This window comes from Orycteropus afer, unplaced genomic scaffold (assembly GCF_000298275.1).
Source record: "Orycteropus afer afer isolate SDZICR_OR568_19922 unplaced genomic scaffold, OryAfe1.0 scaffold00050, whole genome shotgun sequence".
Taxonomy (NCBI): Eukaryota; Metazoa; Chordata; class Mammalia; order Tubulidentata; family Orycteropodidae; genus Orycteropus; species Orycteropus afer.
In genome coordinates, this window is record NW_006921637.1 from 6,993,598 (window position 1) to 7,016,294 (window position 22,697).

Consider the following 22,697-nt stretch of genomic DNA (forward strand, 5'->3'; position numbering starts at 1 on the left):
ATATTTTTTAATCTTACAGTTATGGAAGTCCAAAATGGCTTTCACTAGGTTAAAACCAAGATGGAAGCAGCACTCCTTTCCTTCTAGAACCTCTAGGAGAGAGTTCTTTCTCTTACCTTTTCCAGCTTTTAGAAGCTGCCTACATTCCATGGCTCATGTCTTCTTCCTCCACCTTCAAAGCCAGCAGCATAGCATCTTTACATCTCTCTCTACTCTGGCACCACCTCTCCTGACTCTCTCTTTCACTTATCAGGATCATTGTGATTACAGTGGGCACACTCAGGTAATCTATCATAATCGCCCCATTTCAAGATCCTCCATTTAGTCATAGCTGCAAAGTCCCTTTTTGCCATGTACAGTAATATCCTTGGAGGGCCGTTATCCTGTCCACCACAGAATTCTTGTCTTGTTTCAGATACTAATGGTAATGAGTCTAAACTTTTAGCCTTAAGAATGAGGTTTGCTTTAGGTCTCTATTAGACCGTTTTTATCAAGTCAAGGAGTTTCCTTATATTCCTAGCTTACTAAGCTTTAATCATGAAAGGATGTTGAATTAAAAAAAAAATCGGCACATGTTCAGATGATGTTATTCATCTCCTTTAATCTATTAATGTAATAGGTTACATTAATAGAATTCCTCATATTGAAACATACTTGCAATTCTGAGATAAGCTCTATTTAGCAATGATATTCTTTTTCTACATTGCTGGATTCAATTTGCTAATGTTTTATTTAGTATAATTATATCTATGTTCAAAGTAACAGTAGTTCATGGTTTGTGTGTGTGTGTATGCACATGCATGCATGCATGCGATGTCATGCCTATCTTATCCTTATATAATTTTTAGATCAGAATTATGTCCTTCTATGTACTTTATGAGACCCAAGAAGTCATTTTTGTGAATTTAATGTTAAATTAAATGAATTTAGTGTCAAAGAGTAACAGAATTTCTTAACATTGACTCCTCAGGTAAGTCTAATGCAGCGGCCTGCCCTAAGTCCCAAGCTCTGCATCATTTGTTTGTGCTTCTGGGGAAATGGTTTGAGTTTACAACAGTGGCATATCTTTGATGGGCAGTGCTCAAAAGAGCAAAATACACATATAAAATGAGAGAAAAATGAATAATTTGAGAATTATCTTAAATTGTAAATTGAATGCAAGTGAGCAAAGTAGTAAAATTATATAAAGTACCTTAAAATGAAATAAAGTGTTGATGTTTTATGAGAATAAAAAGGATTAATATATATGATAAGCACACACTGACAATTTTATTTTTAATTTGTGGCTTGGAGCATATGATCCTTGGAGAACTGTGTCTCGCTGTAGAAAGCCATGTCAATCTAAAGGGATGTTTTAGTAGGAAATAAAAATAGTTCCCCTGGCCCCAGAGGCTCAAAGATGGCTCAATTACTGTCTTCAAGTAGATGAAAGGTCATAGTGAGGTGGACACTGGCCATTGCTCCACTAAGATCAGGAAAAGAAAGCTGCATTTCATAGTCATAAATGTTTTGCTTGAGGAAGAAAATTTATTGATTCAAAGTAGACCTGACTTCCAAAAGGTTAGGAAATATCAAGATTCATTTGATCTTAAAAATGACGAATAAGTCAGCCTTTCATGTATTTGTAAGAAGCCCTGGTGGTGTAGTGGTTAATCAGTCAGCTGTCAACCAATAGGTCAGTGATTGGAACCCACCAGCTGCTCCATGGAAGAAAGATGTGCAGTCTGCTTCTGCAAAGATTTACAGGTTTGGAAACCCTACTCTGTCCTATAGGATCAGAATGAATTGCAATTGATTTGACAGCAGTGGGTTTTGTTTTTTCAAATTTATTTGGTATTTGAAACAAATCATGGAAATTCTTTAGCCAATATGATTTCTTTCCAATGATATATGAAGTACATCTTTATTTTGTATTTGAATCCCACATTGCTTGGGTTATGTCAGTCCAGGGATAAATATAAAAATCACAGTAACAGTTAACATAGCATGCTTACTATGTGCCATATGCATGCTAAGTGCTTTACACAAGTTAATACATTTCATACTCTCAGCATCTCCATGACATGAGTGCTGTGAGTGACTCTACTTAACAGCTAGAAAAATTGAAACACAGGGATGCTATTTATGCCATATTTCACAGTGATAAAGACAAGTCCACTCCTCGGAAGGAAGGTTGGGCAATCCTACTTCCGTAGTGATACTGCCTCGGAAACCCAAGGAGGGGTCGCTATGAGTCGGGGCCGACTCGACGGCACATAACAACAACAACAACAAAGACAAGTTCAACTCAAACTCCACAATCTTTCCTTTAACCCTAAGCTGTACCCTATCCTGCTTTTCAGCAGTTCATCTTCATTTGCTCTTTAAAAAAAACTCCAACTCATGGTGAACCCATGTGTGTCAGAGTAGAGCTATGCTCTACTCTGGGTTTTCAGTGGCTGTGTTTTTGGAAGCAAATCACCAGGACTTTCCTCCAAGGCCCCTCTGGGTAGATTTGAACCTTCAACCTCTTAGTTAGCAGCCCAACACATTAACTTGTTGCCCTCTCTAAATTTCTCCCTTCAGATCATTCCCTGAATCATCTTGGTTACTACTCACCCATGAAATTTACTTTGTTAAATATCCTGTGCTGAGGTTGTGCCTGCTGATGGTCTGCATTGGCAGATGACTACTGAAAATGCTGAATTTTACCTGAGCCCTAGAAAACAATGATGGTTAAAGAACTCCCCCCCCAGTTGTGTTCAGAAAAATGACTTCTTGAAATTAACCACCCTTCCTATATGACTTAAAATGACTCATGGATGCCCCTTGTTTACCTGTGACAAGGCCAGACAGAGATCCTCCAAATTCCCATTCCTTGCCTCATAAATGAGTCACTGAATTGCTTGTCCCCCTGACTAATCAAAAACAAAATGCTTGAGAACCAAACTTTGGCTAAGTTTCTCTCCTTCCCCCAAGTCCTTGAACTGTGGCCCACTCTCAGCCTTAGCCAACATACTCCCCTTTTTAAGAGTCCCTCCCAGAGACTAGGCTGACCTTAGCATAAAACATTCTGATTTTCATCCTATGACCTCATTCTTTCATCCTGCTTCCCCACAAGAGGAGTTTTTCTAGTCTTGTTGCTCTCAGTCTTTATTCACAAAACAACAATATTTTTCCCCTCTTTGAGAAAGTTGGTAATCTTGTGATCGGAATGAACTTCCTTTTACCACAGACCTCTCCCCCTATTGTAATAGCCCTTTTCCCCCTTTTCTTTATGAATAAAGCCTCTCCCTATCAAAGTGGTGTTATTGAAGAACATTAAATATATTGTGGACTTTCAGAAGACTGAAAAAAAAAAACAAACAACCAGTCTTAGAAAAAATACAACTAGAATGTTCCTTAGAAACAGGGATGACAAAACTTCAGCTTTCTTACTTTCCTGCACACATCATCAGAAAAGACCAGTTGCTAGAAAGTGACATCATGCTTGGTAAAGTAGAACATACAAATATATTTGTAGAAACATTGTCTGCCAACTCTATACTCTGTCACGGGCATACCCCCCTCCACATAGACATACCTAATAGTTCAGCTTGTCCAACCATCTATCCTCCCGTAGATCAATGTTTGCCTTCACTGACGAAGCAGTACTATATGTGCAAAAGGGTTCATCTTTGTTGTCTGTACCTCCCATGAACCTCTCTATGTCTTCCTTTTCCTTCCAGTTACATGCTTGGTAAAGAGGTAAATGATCAGTGAGATGGATTGACATAATAGCCACAACAATGGACTCAAATATATCAGGGATTATGAAGATGGCACAGGATTGAGGAATGCTTTGTTCAATTACACATAAAGTCATCATGATTCGAAGCCAACTCAACAGCTGCTAAGAACCACAACTATCAAAGTCTGGATTTGTTTTTAATTTGACACTACTGATGCTTAGTGTGGTCAGGCTCAGCAATGTCATGGTCCTTGGTGGGATGGACCCCCTTTCTGATAGATGTTGCCATCATTGTGCCCTCTCAATACCCTACTCTCTTGGACTGCACTGGTTCTGATCACTTTTATGTCCTTCAGTATTTAGGCATTGATCCCAGAGACCTGGGCCAGAGGACAGGTGAATGCTGGACACTGGGGTGCATTGAGAATTGCCTCTCCCCTTGAATCTTTCCCATTGTTCTCAAACCAACATGTGCCTTGGCTTCCCTGTGCCATTCCTCCCCCCCCACACACACACACACAAACACAATTCTTAGCAAGCCCCTCACCAATCTTTTAAATATCCCTGGACATAAACTTGACCAGAAGGATAAACACAGTTTGGATTTACTTTGGGCCTCTGCCCAGAGAGAAATTTATTTTCAGAAAGAAATAGATGACAATGAAGATAAGAGACTTGCCCAAGTACCAAACAAGTATTAAGGCAAAGATTCAAGGCTCAGTTTGGAGCTTCAGGCTGCCATTGCTTTAGTTCTCCTAGACCATATGCTGCTCCTAGGTGTGGTGCCTAAACTCTAAAATGAAATGAAGTACTTTGGAACAACACAAGAGGTACCACTGCTGTCTTTCCATGTGATCTTTACTAGTAAGAGAAAGCTAGAATCCAAACCACAGGTTGGGTTGATTTTAGAGCTAATAGGTTAACTTCTCTATAAATATTACATGAAAAAAAATATTAATACACTATCAATTCAGGATGTATGTAGACTATGTACACCAATTTAAATGTGGAAAGTTTTCTGGAGACTAACCTCAGAAGAGTGAGGTGAATGTGAGTTAATGAACTACATTCTAGTAGTGTTTTTACTGTTATAGCTCAAGCTTAAGGCTTTGAAGGAATTAGGCCATTATAACACATTTCTCTGGTGGCATAGTGCCTAAGGCATTTGACTGCTAACCAGAAGTCTGGCTGTTCAAACCCACCAGCCACTCCTTGGAAGGACGTTTGAGCAATCTACTTCCATAATGATACTACCTTGGAAACCAAAGGAGGTGTCACTATGAGTTGGATTCAACTCCATGGCATTGAGTTTTTTTTTGTTGTTGTTGTTGTTGTTATAAAATTAACTCCAGTTACATTTTTTTTTTAATTTTTATTGTGATTTTGGTGAAAGTTTACAGAGCAAATTTACTTTCCATACAGCAGCTCACATACACTTTGTCTTATGACATTGACTACAATTTACCACAGTGCAACAACTCCCCTCCCACATCCTCTTCATAGTTACCTCTTCCCTACCATGCACTCCCACCCCCCGAGATGTCTCCCTGTGCATACACAGCCCTTCTATTCTCCCTTGATTGATCTCTCCAAGGAGTGTATCTGCCTAATATAAGTGTTCAGCTCATATGCCTGTCTTTTGTTTGGCTGGAAGCCACAGGAGTGGGTTCAATTCCGGACCTGAAAGGCAGCTAGGGGCCATAGTCTCAGGGATTTCCTAGGCTCTATCAGACCGACAAACCTGGTCTTTTTTTTTTTTTTTTTTTAATGATTTTAAGTTTTGTTCTACGTTGTTCTCCCACTCTATTCAGGATCTACAGTGGTTAACAGTTGTAGCCGGGCATCATCTAGTTCTTTTGGTCTCATAGTCATATAGGCTGAGGATTGCATGCTATACCAGTCCTTTGGACTAATTGTTTGCATGCATCTTTGGTTTTCTTTGTTCTTCTTTGCTCTGGATGAGGAGAGACCCATCGTTGCATCTAGATGGTCACTTGCAAGTTTTAAGATCCCAGTCACTACTTGCCAAAGTAGGTTGTGGAGCAATGTTTTTGTGTAGTAAGTTATGCCAATTGAGCATCAAGTCCCCTGTAACTGTGGTCCCAAGCCCACAGGTCCAACTATTCACTCCCTCTGGGTAGCTGGCTCTGGCCAGAAATGATTACAACCTTGTCCCTTGTGAGCTCTACTATATACTTGGACATTCTTATAGAACATACAAATATATTTGTAGAAACATTGTCTGCCAAACCTATACTCTGTCATGGGCACACACCCCCTCCACATGGATATGCCTAATAGTTCAGCCTGTCCACCCATTTATCCTCCCATAGATCAACGTTTGCCTTCACTGACAAAGCAGTACTATATGTGCAAAAGGGTTCATCTTTGTTGTCTGTACCTCCCATGAACCTCTCTGTCTTCCTTTTTCTTACAGTTACGTTTTCTTGAAGCAACTCTGTTTCCTAGAGAGGGTGATGGAAGAAGTAGCCATGGATTGACATCTGTGGCTTCTTCACTGTGGAGTGAAATACTGAATATTTGTTTGCACTCATCTTATCTTAACTTTTCTCGCTTGTTTCATCTTTAATATAGAATGGTTGTAATAATATATGTTACACAAACATCTGTAAGAATTAGATGAGATTATGAAATAAAAAAGCAAAACTCAACTCACTGCTGTGGAATCAGATCTTACTCATAGCAACCCGTCCTTGAGTTTCCAAGGCAGTATCACTACGGAAGTAGATTGCCCAACTATCCTTCTGAGGAGTAGCTGGTGGGTTTGAACTGAGCATTTTGTAATCCATGAATCACCAGGAAATTGTAAGGCATGTCCCTTTTTTTGTCTCACTTCAGCTGCTCCAAAATAGTGCTAGGACCAATGTTTGTGTTTGGGAGATTATAGCAGGAGATAGTGTGTGGTCAGACATCCTAGAATTAACTGTAAAACCAGCAGCTAGATTCTAACCACTTGCTTTGAGTTGGTCTCAACTCTTGTGTGTCTGAATAAAACTGATCAATCACTGATATTTTGGAAGATGCTTCTGTGTGGCTTTGAACCTCCAACCTTCAGTGTAGCAGCCTAGTACACTAACCATCTGTGCTACCCAGGGACTATGACTGGCTATGGTCGGTAAGTGAGGGGGGGAGAAAAATATGTAAGAAAAGAGCTACACTGCAGTCCCCAAGGGGAAGACACTTTCCAAGGCTGGGATGGTAATTGAGGGGGATGTGCTCGTACTCTCTAAGCATCTTCTTTACTAATCAGTGAAGGGAGAAACCCAGCTTGCAAATCCCACTTAATTGTTTGCATATGTTCTGCAAGCACTCCATTTATGGCAGTGTGCTGCAGCCAAAGGCTCTTCATAATGTCAGTTGGTAAACACAGGGTATATGGGCCTGTTTGGAAGTAACTAAAATGAACAATTTGATCATCATTCTAAGGATCCAATTATGAGTCCAAAGGAAACCATCCTAGCATTTTCATTGCTTCCCTCTGAATCCTAAGATTCATTAAGATAATGATCTAAGATAATAACTCAAATATCCAAAACATGAGATGTTTATTATTTAGTCATACTCCTTTTTCTTAAAAGAGCAAGTTTCCTCAGCAGTGACTCTTTTCACATTTTGAGCTAGATTATTTCTTTTGTTGTTGTAGGGAGCTGTCCTGTGCATTATAACAGCATCTCTGCCTGGTAGCTACCCAATAGATAACAGTAGCCCCCTCTCCCTCAGTTGTGACATCCAACAATGTCTCCAGACTTTGCCAGATGTCCCCTGGGGAGGATAATTACCACCAGTTGAGAACTACTGGGACAGATGATGTAGTCACAATTGGGCTGATCTAGACAGTGATTTTGAACAAAAGTGGGGCAGAGAGGGCATGAGCAACCTCTGGGTATAACAGAGCATTAGGAGTTCCTTCATTTGTAAAAAACATAGAGATATAGGAAAGTGAAAACAACTGTTGCCAAATTGTCATTGCCATGAACAGTTGCCATGAACAGCCAGGCACCTGAAAGCTGAAGGCTTGGGCAAGCTGTGAGCTGGGTACTGTCAGTGACTAACTCTGTGAGTAACAACCATAGTCTCAAGAGATAATAGCCCTTTCAAAGACAACTGTGCTTAAATACTTACCATCCCAATCCCTCATCTATATGCATCACCATCTTCTATGCCCTTTCTTAATCTGGGTAGGAACAAGAAAGTCAAGAATATGAGTCAATATAATCAGAATCACAGAGATCAGGCTTTATGATGATTGGTTTTTGCTGGAGGGACAGACCTCCATTACAACTCATATTCATATATACTTACACACACACACACACACACACTTTCAGAAACACTCATACACATACACACACTCTCACATACATTCACATACACACATACATATTCACTCATATACAAACCATACACACTCGTTCCCACACAGTCTAAAAGGAGCTTTATGCTGTGGCAGCCATTACTCAAGTCCTGTCTCTATGAAACAAAGATCGATCCCTGCAAAAATGTAGCAGACTGAGAACAAGAAATGTGAGTAAATGTTCCTTTTAATGGATTCAGTGAGAAAGGACAGTATGATAGATTTATTCTTGAAATAGTGATGTAATAGTGAAGCCTAAACAATACTTACCAGCTTTTTCCAATTAAAATAAAATGCACTCAAATATCAGTTAGGCAAATCTGCTGTAAAGACTTCTTTCAAGTGTTAAAAAGCAAAGATGTCATTTGGAGGGCTAAGGTGCACTTGACCCAACCCATGATATTTTCAATCACCCAATATGCATGTGAAAGCTGGACAGTGAATCAGGAAGATCAGAGAAGAGTTGGTGCATTAAAAATTATGGTGTTGGTAAAGAACATTGAAATACCATGGACTTCCAGAACCAATTAATGTCTTAAAAGAATGCGTCCAGAATGCGCCTTAGAAGCGAAGATAGTGGAACTTCATCTGTCATATTTTGGACATGTTATTGGGAGGGACCAGTTCCTGGAAGGACATCATGCTTGGTAAAGTAGTCAGCAAAAAAGAGGAAGACTCTCAATGAGATGGAATGAGACAATAGTTGCAACAATGGGCTCAATCATAGCAATGATTGTAAGGATGGTGTTCTGTTGTACATAGGGTTGCTATTAGTTGGAATGACTCAATGGTGCCTAAAAAAATACATCAGTTACTCATCACATTAAGGAATACTATTTCCTTTTATTGAAATATAAGCACTAATGTGATATCTCGTAAGCATAAGCTCATCTCTGTGCCTTTGTCTTTGGTCCTCTGCTTGTACACATGCTTCTCTACCACACAATTACCCACATGGGTCAGGTTTGTTCTGATGCCTCCTGCCCTGCTTCACCCTCTTCTCCCACGTCATCCCACACACTGGGCCTGACTGTTCTCACACTGCTGACTGCTGGCTGACAAATTTCTAAGACCTGGTTCACCAACCTGCTTGGGTGTATTGTGCAGAGGAAATGGGAGGGGGAAGGATCTAGGGGTGGCTGTTTTCATCCACATGAAGGCTAACCTCAATGGATTGAGATGTACTGCTATTTCCCAGAAAGAAAAATCTCTCATTGGCCTGGGGGTGAGAGCCTGTCATTTCTTAGTAGAGTCTTAAGAAAATAAATTCCTATGAAGATCCAAATCAGAATTATGCAGCAAGTGTCCAGAGGTCTCTGCTTCTGCACCCCACCCCATCCCTGCCCCATTTGTTACATCTCCTTGCATTCCTTATGGAACAATTTGAATGGCTCAGTTTCTTCTCCTGTGGGTAAGGGGAGGGCATGTAATGAAACACCTTAGTGTTTGGATGCCTTTATCTTTAAGGTGCTAGGGAAGCCAGTGGAGTTCTAATTCAGTCTTTGTTCTCTACATGGAGAATCATTTTAATAGCTCAGTGTTAAGCATCATAATGTGTCATTTCCCCCTCAAAATAGAGACTACAAATAAAACATTTATTGTTGGGAGCCTTGGGATGGGAAGTCAGGTATTTTAATGAGGCTCCTGTGACAGTTTAGCTTTTGTTACTAATAAGCACATAGTCTGTGGTGAGCTTGCAAATGCAGCTGAGAAAACTGCAAATCTAGCCTATCACCTGGAATTCCTTGCTCTTCTCTTTTGTCTGTGAATGTTGCTCTGAGTATCATGGGCAGGTCCTGTAGTCTTGGTTTGTTACTGTCCCCACACCCACATCTAGTCTGTGGGTATTGCAAACAGTTAACACACTCTGCTACTAACTGAAAAGCTGGAGGTTCAAGTCCACCTCAAAAGAAAGACCCAGTGATCCTTCCAAATTTACTTCTGAAAAATCAGCCATTGACAACCCTATGGACCAGTTGTACTTTGACACACTTGGGATCTCCATGAGTTAGGGTCGACTTGAGGGCATCTGGTTAACTGGTCATCTGAACATCTGGAGGAGATTTTTTTTCTCTTATATGTGTAGGGGCCATTCTGAGAAATGAGCGTTCCTAATCCTTCCAGAATTGGTCCCGCTCAGTTTTTACAATATAGCTCTCCCACTGAAGTGTTCACCCCCATCTGGAAACAGGAAGTATTTTCAAGTATTCTCAGTGGAGAGCAGATAGTACTCATTATCATGTTTTAAAGCTTTCTCTCCCAGTATTAGCCCTACTCCAGCCTGGCTCTGTTGTACTCCAAAACACTCCTGGTGCCCCACTGGTGGTCGCTGAATTTTATGCCCAGGAAGTGGATCTGTGAGGGAAGGCTGCCTTCTTCATCTGTTTCTGTAGTTCAGGGCTCCTCCTGGCCCCAGTGCCCCAAGCAGCACTGGAGCCCCACCAGAGACAGCTGCTATAGTTCCCACAGTCAGCCCTGATGCCAAGCCTTCACATCCTTCTCAAGGGAGTTCTGGAAGGAAATTACTGATGGTGGTGCATTTCACAGCTAAATGCTAAAATAGCAATCAGTGGAACTATTTCCCTGATGTGAGAGTCTAATTCCCTGTGTTGAATCAAAGTCTTGAAATCCTTCCAAGCCAAAGCACCTCAGGGACTCTCTATAACACAAGCTTTCAATCTCCTTAGCTCCCAGGGCAGCCCCATTAGGGGCTGTTTCTTGTACTGGTCTTATAACTACCTCTAAGGAATGTTGGGAGCTCTGGTAGCATAGTGGCTAAGGCACTTGACTGCTAACCAGAAGGCTGGCGGTTCAAATCCACCAGCCACTCCTCGGAAGGAAGGTTGGGCAAGGTGATACTGCCTCGGAAACCCAAGGAGGGGTCGCTATGAGTCGGGGTCGACTCGACGGCAAATAACAACAACAAGGAATGTTAGAGGTCAATGCTTTAGAATATTATTAATGGAAATAAAGGAAGGAGAGCAGGAGGAACAACTCCTTCTCTCCTCAGAATGCAGGTAAGTAGCTTTCCCAGACCCACTCCCTGTGTTCATCACTCCGTGACATTTGTCTTCTCTCACCAGACAAAGCTCAGTTACCAGTAGGGTAAGGGAGCAAAGCAGAAAAAAAAATCAAGAAACACAAACCCAGATAATCCTAAAAGATTCTTCATTCATTTAAGCCTAGTACCATGCTGCTTCCTCTATTCATTAAAAATGGATGGGGTTGGAAAATGGATATTCTCTGGGAATCTAAATGACCAATTTGAAGTTTCACTTCCTCTCTTCATATTGGTAGAATCCAATTTTTATTATGACTAACATAGCCAAAAAATGATACACAGAAATATAAAGAAGAGAAACAAAGACCAGGATTGTTCCATAGTTCTCATCATCATGTTCTGAGAAATACAGAGCTGGTGGTATTATTGAACTAGTATTGTTTTCTTTGCAGTCTGAATTTGAGTATGCATGTGTTAGTCCAGTTCTGACTATCACATTGAAAGAGCTCTGAAAATTTTTTAAAATGACTTCCATCTCATGATACCATAACTTGTTACCAGGGCAGGAATGAGGTCCATTGAGTCAGGCATTTGGTATAAAGAGTGAGTCCATTGCCATCTTCCTTTCCCTACTGGATTAGTCTAAATATATTAAGATAATTCTTGGAATGGAAAAATGAAAGGTTCAAGCTTGACAGGATTCTGAGCATTGTCCAACATTAATTAACAGTAACTACGGTTTTGTGTCACAGCCTCGACTCTTTTCTGTATGGTCTTCATGCACTCTTCAAAGGTGACTTTAGGATAACAGCCCGAGATGAGTGGGTATTTGCTGACATGGACCTGCTGCACAAAGTTGTCGCTCCAGCTATCAGGATGTCACTAAAGCTTCACCAGGTAAAAATCCATTTAAAACTAAAGCCTACGCCTGCAATTCCAGGGGAAAAAATTACATTTGAAACATGTGGCCACCTTTTTCAAAATGGGATTTGTGAGTGGGTTTATTATTTAGGAAACTAAGCACTGAGGCCATCTGGATATTCTTGCCATGGGCCAATGGTGATTTGTCCTCGAGAGCCACTTTCCCAGTCAGCATTGAGTCAACTCTGATGCACAGTGGCCCTATGACTCAGAATAGAACTTTGCTCCATAAGGTTTTCAATGCCTAACTTTTTAGAAGCAGATCATCACCTTTCTTCCAAGGTACCCTAGGTGAGCATGAATTTCCAGCCTTTCAGTTAGCAGCTAAACATGTTAACTGTTTGCATCATCCAGGAATTCCTATTGTTGTTGTTATGTGCTGTCAAGTTGGACCCAACTCATAGCAACCCCTCCTGGTGTTTCCGAGGCAGTATCACTACAGAAGTAGATTGCCCAACCTTCCTTCCAGGGAGTGCCTAGTGGTTTTGAAATGCCAGCCTTCTGGTTAGCAGTCAAGGGCCTTTAGGCACTACACTACCAGAGTTCCAATAATTCCTAGGAGATGGTAATATAATATTCCACTTAAGAGCTGCTAGGAGGTAGTGATATTCCACAGGGAAGGAAGAGAGATGTTGGCCAAAGAAAAGTACAAAAATCTATATCTAAACTTCATAGGCAACATTAGCCACAAAGCTAAGCACTTTTCCTAGGCACTTTCACTAGGTTAGAGCAATGAATGAGGAGGTGCTCCTGCATGCAGCTCAGGACTGAGAAAGAAAACAGGAGTGAGAATAGGGATGTGGAAGTGGACTTAGCTTTGGAGCTATTGGATAAGCCACTCTATATATGCTACCAAGGATCAGCCCTTCTGATCCTCACTGAGGCCACAGAGGACTCCATGTATTCCTCAGGACCAGTTCACCTGCCCTGATGAGTATGAAGAGCCAGGGGTCCTCTACGAGTCCATCCAGTCCTTTGAGAGAAAAGTGGTCATCTGCCATGAGGGTGATCCAGCCTGGAGGAGCGCGGTGCTGTCTAACAAGGAGGAACTCCTCACCCTGCGGCACGTGGTGGACGAGGGTGCTGATGAGTACAAGGTCATCATGCTCCACAAAAGCTTCCTGAGCTTCAGGGTCATTAAGGTACAGTGTCCACCCTGATAGTACCATGTACCTCTTGTTTATGTTTGAGAAGAAATAAGATAGTAGCTGGCACCAGCATAGGAGTCCCCATCCCCCAGGGGAACATTGGCTAGCAAGCAGAGCTAGGACAAAGCCAGGCTTGGTGTGGGATTTCCCTGCCAGGACAATTTCTCACTCAGGGAATCAGCATGAAGACACAGACTTTGAAAACTACTGGTAGAATAACATTAGACAAGGTTCAGGATCTGGCTTATTTTGAAAGACTCTTAGAGAAGGTCCACACCTTGTTCTAATAACCCACTCCTGAACTGAGGGCCTTGTTGCCAATAGTTCTTTTCCTGTAACTTCAAATCATTTGCATTATTAACACAAAAACTTTCTTTCTAATAGCTCTCAAGCTCTCCATTGAAAAGTGGCATCTTATGTTTTAGGTCAAAGTGCTATGGTTGCAGAGGTCCTGGGCCCTGCCCATTCACTTCCAGGGGACAGCAGACAAATTGGAAACCACGGGTGCCAAAAAGGCAGAGAGGCCACATTTCCTGACCTCCTCTAACCCCACAGGAGGAAGACAGAATCACCATCATTAGCCCAAGGCCTATTACTGCAAGGCCAGACATGCTGTCTCCCTCCAGCCCTTTCACCAACCAATCCTCCCAAAGCACCCACCACCTCTCTCCTGGGTTCGATAATTCACTGCAGTGGCCACACAGAACTCACAGATTATGGAGTTTATTAGGGAACCACCAGGCTACAATTTGAGTTCAGGAAAAAAAATGCTCAGTCTCTTTCCCAGCCTGCCATCTCTCAACAGTCTCTCACAGTCTCTCTCCCAGCAGTGCATGTCCCTCGGTGTCTCTCTCAGCAATGCGTGTCTCTTGCATCTCTTTCCAAGCAGTATGTGTCTTGCAGGAGCATGTCCTTACTCAGCCAGCAGTCAGAGAGAGTTCTGCCTCTAGGGGAACTCCTTTTGAGCTTGGCAGAGTGGCCAAACCAACCAATCATAACAATAGAATTCTATGCACCTGAGAGTGAGTCTCCCAGAACATTGCGTTGTGCCATGCCCAACAGAAATAACCCAGGTGGATAACATTTACAATCAGGAGCTCCTCAGTTACTCATTCCACCCTGAGTTTACAATGACTTATGGGTAGAAAAGCCATACTAAGTAATTTACTATACTACAATGGGTCATCCATTTGTGGTCCCTATTTCTTACCTGTACCACAGGTCAATAAAGAATGTGTCCGAGGACTCTGGGCTGGCCAGCAGCAGGAGCTCATATTCCTTCGCAACCGCAACCCAGAGCGAGGCAGCATCCAAAACAACAAGCAGGTCCTCCGGAACTTGATCAACTCCTCCTGTGACCAGCCCCTGGGCTACCCCATGTATGTTTCCCCCCTCACCACATCTTATCTCGGGACGCACAGGCAGTTGAAGGACGTCTGGGGCGGGCCTATCAGCTTGGACAACATTCAGACGTGGTTCCGAACCAAGTGGTTGAGGTAGGCTTTTATCTAGGTGCTGTGGCTGGGTGTGGAGACAGCCTGGGTAGAGCTCTTGTACTTCTGATTAGAATTTCACTGCTGATCATTATTTTCTCATATGACTAAATTTCTGTCCCCAAGTGGCATCTAGTAGACCATTCATTTCAACATGCAGTCTCAGATTATGAGTCAATGAGAAATCTCATACAGATGAACACCAATTTCCCCACATACGCAGCTGCAAATCTGGCATGAATCCTTCCAGAGCCACAGGGTGAGGGGTCTTTGAAAAGGAATGTAGGACATCTGTTACAGAGAACAAGGCCTGAACTCCCTCAGCACAGAGTTTTCACGCCACTGCATCTGCCTGCTCACCTGGTTTTAGGGATAAGGGTCTGGAATGAATTCTAAGCCATTTTGCCTGAATATGGTTGAGTTCCTTCTCAGGCCTCAGAATCAAGGGATCTGGTGGAAGGTTGGTGGTGAAACATATTCATCCCCATGAAGTTTATCCATTTATAAGGTTTGGTGAACAAAAGCCTCTGCCCCCGCCACACACAGTTCTTGTATGCCACTCACCTGTAAAGCAGGGTCACATACTGATTTAGTTGGCATATGGACAGCATTAGAAATATTTAGCAGGAATTCTTGAAGTGTTTCTTCCCCTTGCAGAATGCGGAAGGACTGCCACACAGGCCAGCAGAGCAGTGGCAACATTGAAGACGTGGATGGGGGAGGGGTGCTATCTGCAGGCCACACCACGAGTGGGGAGAGCCAGGAGAGCAGTGCAGAGCCACCTAGAAAGGATGGGCACCGTGAAAGCTCACCACCAAGGACAGGTAGGTGCAGGGAAGGCTCGGTGCTCATAAAGGCTTGTGTGGTCCTATGGTCCATGTCATGGATCAGGTTGCCACTCTGTGAGCACGTTGGCCTAGAGGATGCCTGAGATGCATTGACTCTTACATGTTTTACTCTAGAAAAATCTCCATCAGATTCAGCTCTGATAATTTATCTATCTGTTTCTTAGCTTGGGAGTCCCTGGATGGTGCAAGCTGTTAACACTAACATACTCAGTTGCTAGCCAAAGCTCTGGCCATTTCAGTCCATCCAGAAGAAAGGTCTGGTGATCTGCTTCTGAAAAATCAGCCATTGAAAACCCTATGGAGCACAGTTCCACTCTGACACACATCGGGGCACCATGAGTTGGAACTGACTCCACAGCCACTGGTTGGTTTTCTGTTAGCTTGGCCAGCCACCCAAACATCTGTCTGTCCATTTCTACATGGATCACTCCATTCCATCCATCTCTCCCTCACTCCAGAACTATTTGATTATTATCTGGCTCTGTTACAGCTGCTGATCAGCACCGTAGTTTGTTCTTTCTGAGAGTTGCTTGCTCCTTCCTACCCCTTCTCCAAGTGTGTAGTGTGCACCAACATCTCTGGCCCCCTCTCCTGATTTTCCTAGTTCTTACCTTCCTCCACAATTTCAGAGGACAGGAATGAAGTGATAAGGGTGCCAGCAGATGGGAATGTAGGAGGTGGCTGGGCCAAGGTTGGGCTGCTTTTAATGTTTAAAATCATGTTTAAGCTAACACTCAACTAGTTAGGCTCTACCAGACGGATGTGGATTGGCAGCTTCATTGCTGGTGCTGCTCTGGAGGAGGTGAGGTGGGTTAGGAAAGGAGACTGAGGATTGGCAAGGATAAGCCTTTTGTGAACATAGGAGACAGATGCTTTGCTTGTTCCTGCTGGCAGGTGGGCCCATGGTTTTGATCTTTAGTACTTAATGCTACCATTTTTGGCATCAGTTCTTCTTCACCATCCAGAAGTATTTATTAAGCACCTTTGTGTGCATTCTCCCCCCACCAGCTCTGCACCAAATGAATTAACAGAAACAGTAGTACCCACCTCCTAGGAGCAGTTAAAGCAAGGCAGAGGATTTAAACAAAGTAGGTAGGTAGGTAAGTAGATGGATATTACCTATTCAGAAAGGAACAAAAGGTTCCCCTGCCTCTAGCCCAGCCTAATGCTCTCTGCCCAGATCTCAGAGCAGAGCACCTGACCAATACCTCCAGCCCTGTGACTGGCTGTCAGGCAGGGCTTTTCTCATTGTTTAGTTAAATATGTTATCACTTGAAAATATAAATTTCAAAATCATGTAAGTGATTTTCCAGATGGGAAAATGCAGGGTAGTTTCCAAATGGTGAAATGCTTACATGTTGAGTATTGCCAATACTGTCTAGGTGACTTGTCAGCTGGCAGAGATTGTAGGTACAAGCCTCCGAAGGAGTGCTGACACAGAAGCCAGGCAGGCTTCAGGGGCAGTCTGGCTGCAAGGGTGGCTAGGCGAGCCTCTGACTTAATGAAAATCTCTCTTCTTTCAATGAGTGAATCCATGCCAGCAATTGGCCTTGGTATCAGCCTGGTACAAGCCTATGTCCTTCTTCTCCTTGAATCTGGATGCCTCACCCAGCAATTCCTGTTTACAGCCCAAGACACAGGGCTAAAAGGCTGTTGTCAGAATAGAATTTGCTAGAGCTCAAGCTAGCTGTCATACTGTTACATTGAAGGAATTGCAACCAACATCACAAAAAAATGTGTATAAATTGTTGAATGAAAACTAATTTGCTCTATAAACTTTCACCCAAACTATAATTTGAAAATATAAAGAAGTCAATCACAAAAAAATAAAACTGTCACAATTGGCCATCTTGGCTTTCTGTTTTTTATAAGTTAGATAAGCATGTGCCCTATGCTCTTAGTGCTCACCACCGGTTGTCCCCCACCTGCAGCCCAAGTTGGCTCCCAGTTCTGAGACCTATCCTTCTGCTCAGAGAACTTTATGACAAAGCCTCCAGCCACAACATCTGCAGCTTTGAAGCAAGTCAGTTTAATTTGCTGTATTCCTGTGTGGTAATAATTAATGATAAGTAGAATTTTCCAAGGGCTTACAGGGCACCAAACTGTCCTGAGTACTTTGCGTGTAAAAATTCACTTCATCCTCACCTTGACTATGAGCTAGGCACGTTCATCAATCTCATCTTGCAGATGAAGAAACTGGGCTTAGAGAAGTTAAGTAACATTCTGGGTTGAGGTCAGGCTAGATGGCCCCAGAACCCGTACCTCAGCACCTTGCACACCCGCTCTCCTGGCCCTGGGACATCATCAGTCCTGACCGGAGAATGCACTGATGGGAACCACCATTTACTGAACACCTACCACTCCCAGTACTTGTCTGTGCTGCTGGCACCATCCGTGGCTACTCATGGCTTTCCTGTTCCCTGACAAAGGGCTCCATGCACAACTGATTCTCCTTCTGGCATCATGAGTAGGCAAAGCTAATAGTAGTTCTTTTCCAAGCAGGAGCCCTGAAGTGCTGTGCATAGGGCCATAGGCCAAGACAGTTGTTCTCTCCAGCAAGTGGGGACAGGGATGGTGTCAACAAGCCACACACACACACACACACACACACTCAGTTAGCTGGCATGCCTGAGATTTGGGCACTTCCTAGCAGAGTCTCAGACAGTTGGAACTGAGAGAGGGAATGGAAACAGGTATGCCCCTCCCCTCCCCACTTCTAAACCAAGTATTGGCAGGATCTAAACCAAAGAAAAACCACTGTTGTCTAATCGATTCAGATTCATAGTCACCCTATAGGACAGAGTAGAAATGCCCCATAGGGTTTCCAAGGCTGTATATATTTACAGAAGCAGACTGCAACATCTTTCTCCCGTGGAGTGGCTGGTAAGTTTGAACCACTGACCAAGCACTTTAACCCCTATGCCAGCAAGACTACTTCCTCTCTCCCTCCTTACTTAAAGGAAAATCTCTCTCTGTCTCTCTCTCTCTGTCTCTCTCTCTTTCTCTGGCTTCTTGTGTAGCACAAAATCATAACACTCTACACAGCAGCCAGAGTGATTTTATTTTAACCTAAGTCAGTCCATGTCATTTTTATGTTATGGCTTTCTACTTCAGAATGAACCAGAGTCCTCACCATGCCCTCAGGACTCTCAGCAACCCCGCTGGTCAGGCACCACCTCCAACAGCTCTCCCCCTGCTCATGTTGCTCTGCCTGCTGCCCCCATGATGTTCTGCAGCCTGGTCAAGCTCATCTTTCTCAGGGCCTTTGCACTGCTGCTTTGTAGCCTCTTGTTTTTCCCAGTGTCAGTATAGCCCGTTACTGCTTATACTTTCAAGTCTGATGAAGTGTCACCTTATCACAGAGGCCCCTGACCCACCTGTCCACATGGTGGTCCCCTATCACTCTGCCCTTTTCCCTGGCTTTACCTTCCCACCAACAGACACCCCCTGGACACATCTGTTTGCTTATGATGAGCTTCCTCCTTATAGATGAGCACAGGTGTGGATTATCCAATCTCCGTGTCCATGTTCCATCCAGACCCTGCATACAGTCTCCCTGTGCTGGCTCCCTGGGTCCCAGGAAGTGTGCAGGAGCAGGCAGCATGTCCCTATCTCTGAGGATCCCTTGCTTTGTGGGGAGAAGTGGCTGAAGGAGTTTGGAGGGAGGACCTCCATGGTGCAAGCCAGTGCTACTCAGCCCTGAGTATGGCAATTGTGGTAAAAAACAACAACAAAAAAAAAAACACCTCACTGCCATTGTGTCAGAACCAACTCATCGTGACCCCTCCTTGGGTTTCTGAGGCAGTATGACTACGAAGTAGACTGATTGCCCAATCTTCTTTCTGAGCTATAGATGTTGGCTAAATGAACAAGTGGTGGTCCCTCCTGGATGTGCCTAAGGCATCTGACTGCTAACCAGAAGGCTAGCGGTTCAAACCTACCAGCCACTCCTCGGAATGAAGGTTGGGCAACCTACTTCTGTAGTAGATACTGCCTCAGAAACCCAAAGAGGGGTCACTATGAGTTGGATCCAACTCGACGGCAAAGAGAGTAAGGCTTTTCAGGAAAGTGAGGTAGTAGACCCTTGGGTTATAGAATTCCAAAGGAGGACTGCAGCTGCTTCTGTTCATCACAGCAAGAGCAAAGGGTCCAAGATCCTGCCAATACTCCTGAAATGCACCACCCTGTGTCCGGGAGCTCTGGTGGTGTAGTGCCTTAGGGCTTTTGACAGCTAACCAGAGGGCTGGTGGTTCAAACTCACCAGCCACTCCTCGGAAGGAAGACTGGGCAATCTACTTCTGTAGAGATACTGCCTCGGAAACCCAAGGAGTAGTCACTGTGAGTCAGGACCGACTTGACAGCAGTGAGTTTTTGGGTTTTTTGCCTGTGTCCTGGCCTGCTGCTAGAATCCCACTGGGGCCCTGACTTTACTGCCAAAAGGTTCTTCCAATTCTGTAGGACCAGGTTCAGACAGGAGACCTAAAGCTGGATGCTCTCATGGTGCTGCCTTTAGTCTGAAAGGGCTCTGCCACAGAGCTGGAAGAGTCCTGGAAAGAAGACTGTCTCCCTCCTGAGAGGAACACTGCACTGTCCTTTGCAGGCTGCTTTCTACCACCTCCCCCCTGCCCCAGCCCCTTTAGGATAGCCAGTCATCCCCTGGTGAGCCAGTGGAGGCAAGTGCTGCAAAGGCAGCAGGCTTCCCTCCAGATTGTTTGAGAGTCCCTGAGGGAGCAGAGTAAGAGTAAGTCATAGGGCACTAGTCCCTTCCATGCTCCCAGCCTGTCCACGCTGCAGGAGGTGCAGCCATCACGTAGACCTCTCCACACTCACCCCACTGTCCAGCAGCTGCTTCAGGCCTCCTGGGAAGGCAGCTCCTGGGTGGCCTTTCTCAGAGTTCACTGTAGTAGATTCAAAGCTGCAGCACAAGCATAGCACCCATTGTGAGGGGAATTGGACAGATAGAATATGTTTGGGTGTTTGCTTGGAACTTGTAGCTTGGATCCTCAAGAAAAATCTCAAGACAGCAGGGAGATCTGGAAATACCCTGGGTATCACAGGTCTCCTGAGGGAAACCAAGAATGGCCTGAAATAGGTATAGGAGAAATACATATTGCTTACCCACACCCAGGACAGATATCTCTTCCCCTGAACCCAACCTCAGGAAAAATTAAATGTCACCATTTTCCCTACCACTCAGTTAAAACATTTTCCACCATGGTTAACTGCATTCGCTCTCTCCTTGTGAACAGCATGAAAATAGGACATGTGCCTCTTACCATCAGCAGTTAGAAACACCCTCCTTCACTCTCCACTCATCAACATCTTGATGGCTCTGATGCCATCATACCCCTAACACCTGACATATTGCAAATGTTCACAAAATTTCTGTGATGTAAGAGAGCACTGCACCTAGAAACTCCTAATCTCCAAAAACTTGACCCATGAGGCCCTCCTTACACTGACTTTCTCTGCTAATGAAGATATTGTGGATACTTAGTAAGATTTTCTAGCCCTGCATGGGAGTCAGGGACACAGAATAGTTACTTACCTCAATGCATTGCTTCCACACTGTGTGCAGGTAGCACTGTAGTCCCTAAGAGAACAGGCCCAGGGAAGGAGTCCCCACATGGGGAGAGCTCCTGGCCTAGCCATCACTGATCAGGGGACTTGGGTCTAATGTGTCAAGTAGTTCTTTCATAGATGTTAAGGCCAATCGTGAAAACCCTGAACTTTGACAAGAGAGGAAACTTTGGATAGACTCTGGGGCAGCCACCACCAACCATGCCCAGCAAGCCAATATTCCTGAAGGAATCACCCTTTGGTGCTTTGGACATATGTGGATTTCATTTCAACCTCAAGCTTCTCTGGCGTCCTTCTAGCCCTCCCTCCCAGTTGAATCAAAACACTATGTTTGTAATAGTAGAGACATAGCTCCCAGAGGAAGCTAGGGCCCTTGCTTTACTGGCATAGCCCATGAGTGGCCACGCTCCTGTGATGGACAGGCAGTTTATAATTCTTGATCTTTGCACTTGACCCTGGAACAATAGAGAAACAACCTTCATAGCTTCCTCACAGCTCACTCTCTGGTCTCCAGTAGAGGCCACATAGGCCCAATCTGCAGAAGCTCACTACTGGGTCTCAGCACTGTAGGTCATGGTAGATTTTGAATTCCCAAATGGCCACAATGGCCAAGGTTAAGAACACCTATACAGACCTTGAACTTTCTTGGGACTAGCTGTTGCTAATCAGGGATTTACAGAGCTCAAAGTTTCAATATAAGGTCAGTTTTATAGGTATTGGTCCTCTTCTTCCTTATTTGCCAAACAGTGGGCTAAGTGCCAAACTCAGAGAAACAATGCAGTAATTCTTTGCTCCAGAAAATCAGGGGTGATGCATGGACATAATTACAAGGCAGTAATTGTGAAATGCGATGCTAGAGGTAGTCATGGGATCATAGGGCAAAGGACCTGACCTTCTGGGGAAAGGTGTGACAGGGAAAGCTTTAGCCAAGTAGCAATGTCTAGAACAGTAGTGTTTTGAAGGAAGAATTTGAACCAAATTCTAATAACAAGGATCTTGTTTTACTCATGGTGACTGTCTCAGTTGATTTAGTGACTATCGTAACACAGATATACAGTGGATGGCCTTAAAGAACATAAATTAATTTTCTTGCAGTTATGGAGACAAAAATTCCAAATCATGGTCTCAGCTATGTTGATTCCTTCCTTGTAGGTAGTTACAGGCATTTCTTGGTTCCTTGGCTTGTGGATGATGCTCTATCTTCCCTGTGTGTGTTTCTCTGTGTCTAATCTTTTGATAACTTAAATGTGATTAGATTTAGAACCACCCTACTTGGTTATCATCTAATTAACATAATAAAGAAAACTTTTCAAAACAGGATCACATCCATGGGTATAGGGATTAGGATACTAACACATATTTTGGGGGATACAGTTCAATCCATAACAGTGACCAAGACTCAATTCTCTTAACTAGGGGCCCAACTACTCCCTCCCTTCTGTAGTCCCTGCCTTGGTCTGCTCCCTCCCTTCTATGGTCTCTGCCTCAGTTCCTCACAGTTAATCCTGTACCCTTGCCAAACTCTCAGGAGACAGGGTCCTGCCTGAGTCCCTATAAGCAGCCTTCTCTCCCAGGATCCCCTCCATCCCAGCTTCCAGGCATTCTCTGTGCCAGCTTCAACT

The 22,697-nt window shown here is 43.7% G+C and overlaps 1 protein-coding gene across 1 annotated transcript in view; it reads left to right on the plus strand.

The window, feature by feature from the left end:
- Nucleotides 1–22,697, plus strand: part of PCNX2 (pecanex 2) — a 688,168-nt gene that overhangs the window by 660,536 nt on the left and 4,935 nt on the right. Inside the window, exons 28-31 of the mRNA XM_007938510.1 lie at nucleotides 11,838–11,982; nucleotides 12,918–13,148; nucleotides 14,376–14,650; nucleotides 15,305–15,442. Coding sequence (XP_007936701.1) covers nucleotides 11,838–11,982; nucleotides 12,918–13,148; nucleotides 14,376–14,650; nucleotides 15,305–15,442 — 789 coding nt within the window. The remainder of the gene's footprint in view (nucleotides 1–11,837; nucleotides 11,983–12,917; nucleotides 13,149–14,375; nucleotides 14,651–15,304; nucleotides 15,443–22,697) is intronic.